The following is a 6,000-nucleotide window of genomic DNA, read 5'->3' on the forward strand; positions in this document are numbered from 1 at the left end:
CTGCGGGCACACGGAAACATTGGAACATGCCTTGTTTCAGTGTCGTGTAGCGGCAACGTTTTGGACTGTGCTAAGCAGGTTGTTTGGTGTTACACTTAGAATGAGCACACGTTCAAATGACACGTTGGTGAACTTCCTTATGTGTGCTGGTGCATTTGTATTATGGCGAAATCGTGGTGCCGCGTGTCTTCGCGCCCGACCGCAACGGGCGATGTTTCCATTGCTGTGGCGTGTGCGGTCAATGCTTATGAATCACTTAGACAATGAGTTGGCAGTTTTAGGCGTAGAAGCCTTCCTGTTACGCTGGTCCACGCGTTTTATAGCGGTCAGGAATAACATTCTGAGCATCACTATTGTGCCGTACTGACTTTCAACGAGTTTCTGAACTGTTTCTTTGAACACATGTGAACTTTGTGTGCATTGATTTCAGAGTAGCTTAATTGTTTCATCACCACAGAGAATTGTTCTGCAAAGTGTAGGCTGCCCGGAGTACTTGGAAACTGATTGTTTTTTGTGTGTGTTTTTCGGGCAGCGCTGTTACCACTAGTCGCTGCGTGCTGATATGTGGTTTCATAATAAATTCTCTTCTCATCTTCTCGTAATATTTCGTGATGTGCTGTATGTAACTACGCAAGGGATTTTCGGAAGGCCCCTCGAGGCCCCATAAAAATTCCAAAATCAGAACGAAAAAAATCCCGGGCCACCTCCAATAATAACGTGAAGCCTGGGAAGGGGCGAAGCATGCAGTGTATGTGTATTCTTCGCTCCTTGGCTTTTTTGCCAACGGAGTTGAAACCGTTGGGCGGTAGAGCTACATACAGCTTTGCTGTAACAGTCTCGTGTCTTCGAAGCACGAAGTGTTCTAGCGCGAGGCGTAAACGAGTTTCCCGGTGTTTTGAAGTGCGCGTTACGAAGCGCCATTTGCTCGTCCAAGGTCATTTGCGCATCCTCTACGAAATCGCTGGACGAAAGCAGTATCGGTAGCTGTTTGTGAGCTCCCGCGCACGAGGGGCGTCCCTGCGGACGCTGACCCTTTGCCACGGGTGTCGTGGGACGTGCCGCGCAGCCCTGGACTGTGCGGCACCGCTGTTCGAGCCCCGCGGACTGCACCCACGCAAGCAGGACGTGCTGTACCTGGACGCGGTGCACACCAGCGCCGGTACCAACCTGCTCATGGGACAGGTGGGGCTGCGAAGGCCTTTCGGGCACGTGGACTTCTACCCCAACGGCGGCATCCAGCAGAAGGGCTGCGACAGAGGTGGGCGCTTACTACGCGGACAGTACTCGCCGATCGCCTCTTTCTGTGCCCATAATCATACTCGCCACCCAAGTACCACCGAGTATAATGGAAACAATGACTTCTAGGTGTGGGCCATTGTGTACGTACTATTATGAGCAATATGAAAGGGAACGCACGAACGCGTAGAAAATACCCTCAGACCCAGCTATGAGTGATACGCAGCGGCCACCGCCGGAAACAAAGCGGAAAGGGGGACGCTGTTCTAACAACTGTCCCCATTCCCGCCGGGCGTCTTATCGGCTGTCGGACGATACCATATTATCGGCGACATGGCGTAAGCTGCTGCTTTGTAGAAATGCCAGCATGGTGGGAGTGCCAACAATTACTGGAAGAGCACCCTCCTTTCCCCCTTGTTTTTCACAGCGCCACCCGCGTATCGCTAAGAGTGTTTCGAGGCTGTTTGCCACGCGTTCCTGTGTTCCCTTTCATATTGCTCATAATAGTACGTTTCAGCCATCATTCCTGGTCAGGACGACGAAGTGCGTTTACGAAGCACGCATTTTGCAAAAAAAAAAAAAAAGAAAAAAGAAAAAAAAAACGATTAGGAATGCACCATTTGATAAGCTTGACACCGCACACTTTAGTTCCCTAAAGTTCTTTGCCAATTTTGTCCAGTTGAGCTCTCCCTGCGCACCTATTCCGGAGCAACGGCAGAAAACGTTTTTATAATTGTGGACACAGTTCGATTAACTCTGTGCCTGGAAGAGCAGCAACCACTCCAGGTTACCTTCGCAATGTACATGAGAGAAGGGAATCGAAAATTTGATCCGTTGAACCCCGCCGGGAAGTCACCGGGGGTCTAGAGTATACTGAGTCCGGCTTTCGTTGTAACGGTCGCAGATTTCGAAATCATGCTTCTATACTTCAGGACGCGTTCTCTCCTCCCAGGTCACATTGCCTAATCGGCGAGAGGGCAACAACTGGCTAGATTTTTTTCAACCGTCCGTTCGAATCCTATGTACAGCCCCCCATATTTTTAATAATATCATGGGAGCGACGGCCGATAGCCATGACAGCGCCCTATCACGGTGTCCACCGGCGAAATAGGCGAAAGTACGAGCATGTGCAAAAGCCCCCTTTTTTATAAGCACCGTCTGCTATGCCACTTCCTTGAGAGCGATATACCCTTGACCAGCGAAGCTGTATAAAATACATATCCCTCACATGGCTAGACAGTGAACACGCATTATTTTTGTCGCTATTTGGTAACTGTAGTCACTACGGCTTTGTGATTACGTAACGAAACTTGGAAGGGCTAGAGTTTTATCCTATCAGAGAAACATGGGGCTGTCTGTTTCCCACCCGTGGGCATTTCGAGCAAGGTCACGAAAGTTTGACCCAAGCAACAACTTTAAAAACGTTACTTCAGCAACGGTACCTAGAGCTCAGTTTCTCCCGCTAGCCGCCAGATGGCGAGCGCGAACTTGTAATCGCGAATGTCCACTGAGACAAGCCTGGTTTCAGCCCATTTTAGCATGATGGTGGCGTTTTTGCGCAGGTCTCACGTGTTCGCACCAGCGGGCCTACCTCTACTTCGTGGAGTCGCTGAACCAGTGGACACGCTGTCGCTTCAAGTCTATCGCGTGGCCGGAAGGATGCCGATTCTTCAGCGGCAGAAAACGCTGTGGTCGCGGGGCCACTACGGGGCTAGAGTTCGGCCGCATGGGCTACTTCAGCCCGTCCACCAGGGCTCGTGGCGTTCATTACCTGGAGACCAAACCGGAGCCACCCTTCTGCAAGGAGTGAACGACGCGTTGAAGAGCAAATCTGTCGCAGAATGAAGCCGTACAACGCGCAGCAACATTGGCTAAGCCTCTTAAAGCTGTGTAAAAAAGGTGTACGTGACAATTCATCGAACACCGTTTCATCGAACGCCGTTTCATCGAAGTGACGTCGCCCGTTTTATCGAATGCTGTTCGGAAGCTGAGGTCGTGATTTCTATTGCTGCTATAAAAGTTCAAATTTTCTAGCCATCAAGAGAGGTCTGAAGCATGAAAGCCTTTATAATTTTAGGGTCGCATATTTTAGGGTGAATATTTCGAGCACAAGTATTTGTCACTGCCATATCCCGTGGTGATTATCGGCGATGTGGAACGCGTTGAAATCGCTCCGGGTGATGCTGCCTGTTGGGTTGTTATTACTGCATTTTGTTGTTATTTTCTTTCTTTCGGTTTTCTGGACTTGTATTTCTACAAAGTATTTGATAAAACAAACTGCCAGAAGGCACAAATTTTTAGGACGCACTAAAAATCTACCAATCGAGTTGCAGAAACCTAAAAGAAGTTTATTTCGAAATGAAATGAGGTCTATATGCAACTACGTTGTACAACGACATAAAGGTGTTCCAAAACGCATTCACTGTTTTAATTGATGAGCAATTGCTTTCAAAAATTATTTACTGGCAAACTGCAGGGAGTTCCTCTCGCCGACAATTCGGAAACGCCTGTAACCACTAGGCTGGCTAGGTCAGCAGTTGGCTCCGGAGGAAAAATTGACGCTGGTGTCCTGTTAATAAGTTATAATAATAACCTTTCTCTGCGTGTCCTGGCATGGCATAGCTTGGCGCCCTTCAGCGCTCAGATAACCGGACACATGCTGCGTAGCAAAAAAAAAAAAAAAAAAAAGGGTACGCCGAGAAGCCTAGCACATGAAAGTGCCTCTATTATATCGGGCACTCAACTGGACGATCTCTACAGGAGCTCTAGTAGTGCGAGTAGTAATCCGTTTTAAAGATTTATTCGCACGCAAGACCGGCTGTGAACACCAGGCATAAGGGATGGCGACAACCACCTTCGCTAAAACATCGTCACTGCGTCCGCATGCCTACACCGTCATCGTTTTCCTCCTCCACAGGTTGCAGCTTTCTATTTTGCGGAAAGTACGGAGGATGCATGATGGCTGGGGCCATGCGGAAATTGGGATAATAAAATATGGGCCAGCTCAGCGTATTCGCAAATTGCAAGGAACGGTGGTTAGAGATGAGAAACGCCGAGGAAGCACAGTCTGGCGGGCGTTCGTTTCAAGAGAGAGAGAGAGAGAGAGAACTTTATTTTTGTCCAGTTGTTTGTAAGGAGTCCTCATTCCAAAGAATGGAAAATGCGCCAGAAGGCGCGGGGTCCACGATGGGGACCTAAAGAAGCACACATGTCAGGCTGGCGAGACAGCCAGTGCTAATGGCTACGAGCCGCGGCAGTCAGCTGCTAAAGTCGAAGATGTCGAACACGAGAGCCGGGACTGCGCCAACCAGTCATTTTCGCCATGGCGGTGGTGCGCCCATAGTTGAAGAAGAACGCAAATCAGGATTCGGGCGGTTCTCGTCTGACAGTTATGGGGACGTCGAGAACCCGTTGTAGGGATGATAAAGGGTCGTCAATTAATTTTGGTATCTTAGTGACCGACTTTGGGAACTCATCCCACTTGGAGATTTACGGCGCAGGTGACGAGAGGTCAAAGATCAAGCATCGATGTGGATAAGATGATGGTCGCACTACACCAGCAATATGGCTCCAGCCACAAAACACTCCTCCCAATTCTGGTGGCCCCTGTCATCCTCATTGGACAATCCTACCGAGTGCGAATGTGCCATCATTCACTGCAGCAGTGCGTATAATGGACAGAGGGGTTCACTGCCGTGACTTCGCCTAATGCCCCACTAAGTTGTGGTATAAAAATGGTCGACTGATTTCGGGACCCAGCAGCGCACTCGCAGTTATGATGCAGAAGGTCCGTATCTGAGCACTAAAACCGAGCCTCGAAATCTTATCAGCCAATGTATGCCTCGTATCTTGCATTACCTAGGTTAGATTCGCAGGTGAGTTGTAAAAGGGGAATAGTCTAAAAAACCTAAATTTTTTTATTCAATATTGCAAGTGAATGCAGCGAATTCCAAGCGTGGTTGCCACTAATCTGGCGAAACTCGGGATAGACCCGCATAAGGAGCCTTGTGTCCCATGTCCCGATTTCACAACTTACAATTCACTGCATCTCAAATGGCGCTTGTCCCACAGGGAAACAAATGGGCGCACAAGTGGGTTCCAAAAGGTTCGCAAAAATAAACTGCTAACCCGGAGAGCTCAGAGGTGGGGCAGACGGGAGATTGACAAAACTGACTGGTGATTATGCAGCGATGTGTTAGCTATAACGATAGGACATGACAACGCTTACTTACTACCCGGCATCTTAAGGCGCCCGAGGTCTTAGGTAGCGGCTGTATCCTGCCAATACACTGCTTGTTATTATTATTTTCGAAACGGGTGGGTGGTTTCGACATGCAGCCTAAATTTTGGAATAGACGTGTGCCACCTGGGGATGTATCCGGGGGGAGGGGGGGGGAGGGGGGAACGAATCTTCCGTCGATGAACAGTGGCAGATGAGCTCAGATTAGTGGCAACCACGCTTGGAATGCACTACATTCTCTTGCAATATTTAATAAAATGATTTTAGGTTTTGTAGACTATTTCCCTTTTACAACTCACCTGCGAATCTAACCTAAGTAATATATAGATTTTTTACGAGCCAAATGCAAGATTCGAGGCATACATTGGTTAGGAAGATTTCGAGGTTCAGTTTAACTGTTCAGATCTGGGCCTTCTGCATCATAACTGCGAGTTGGTCTGTAGTGCTCCCCTTTCACTGGCAGCAGCAAAGACAGTGAGTCAGAACCTCGAAGTGGCCAAAAAAAAAAGTCAAGAGCCTTTCCA

At 48.8% G+C, this 6,000-nt stretch overlaps 1 protein-coding gene across 1 annotated transcript in view; it reads left to right on the top strand.

The window, feature by feature from the left end:
* The window catches only part of LOC144155627 (pancreatic triacylglycerol lipase-like), a 35,138-nt gene extending 30,920 nt beyond the window's left edge, over positions 1 to 4,218 (top strand). The window contains exons 4-5 of the mRNA XM_077687192.1: positions 1,067 to 1,258; positions 2,799 to 4,218. Of these exons, the coding sequence (XP_077543318.1) occupies positions 1,067 to 1,258; positions 2,799 to 3,046 (440 nt within the window). The 3' untranslated portion in view covers positions 3,047 to 4,218. The remainder of the gene's footprint in view (positions 1 to 1,066; positions 1,259 to 2,798) is intronic.
* The last annotated feature ends 1,782 nt before the right edge of the window (positions 4,219 to 6,000 follow it).

The sequence above is a fragment of the Haemaphysalis longicornis genome, unplaced genomic scaffold (genome assembly GCF_048455015.1).
Source record: "Haemaphysalis longicornis isolate Haplotype H1 unplaced genomic scaffold, Haemaphysalis longicornis Haplotype H1 scaffold_1, whole genome shotgun sequence".
Lineage (NCBI taxonomy): Eukaryota > Metazoa > Arthropoda > Arachnida > Ixodida > Ixodidae > Haemaphysalis > Haemaphysalis longicornis.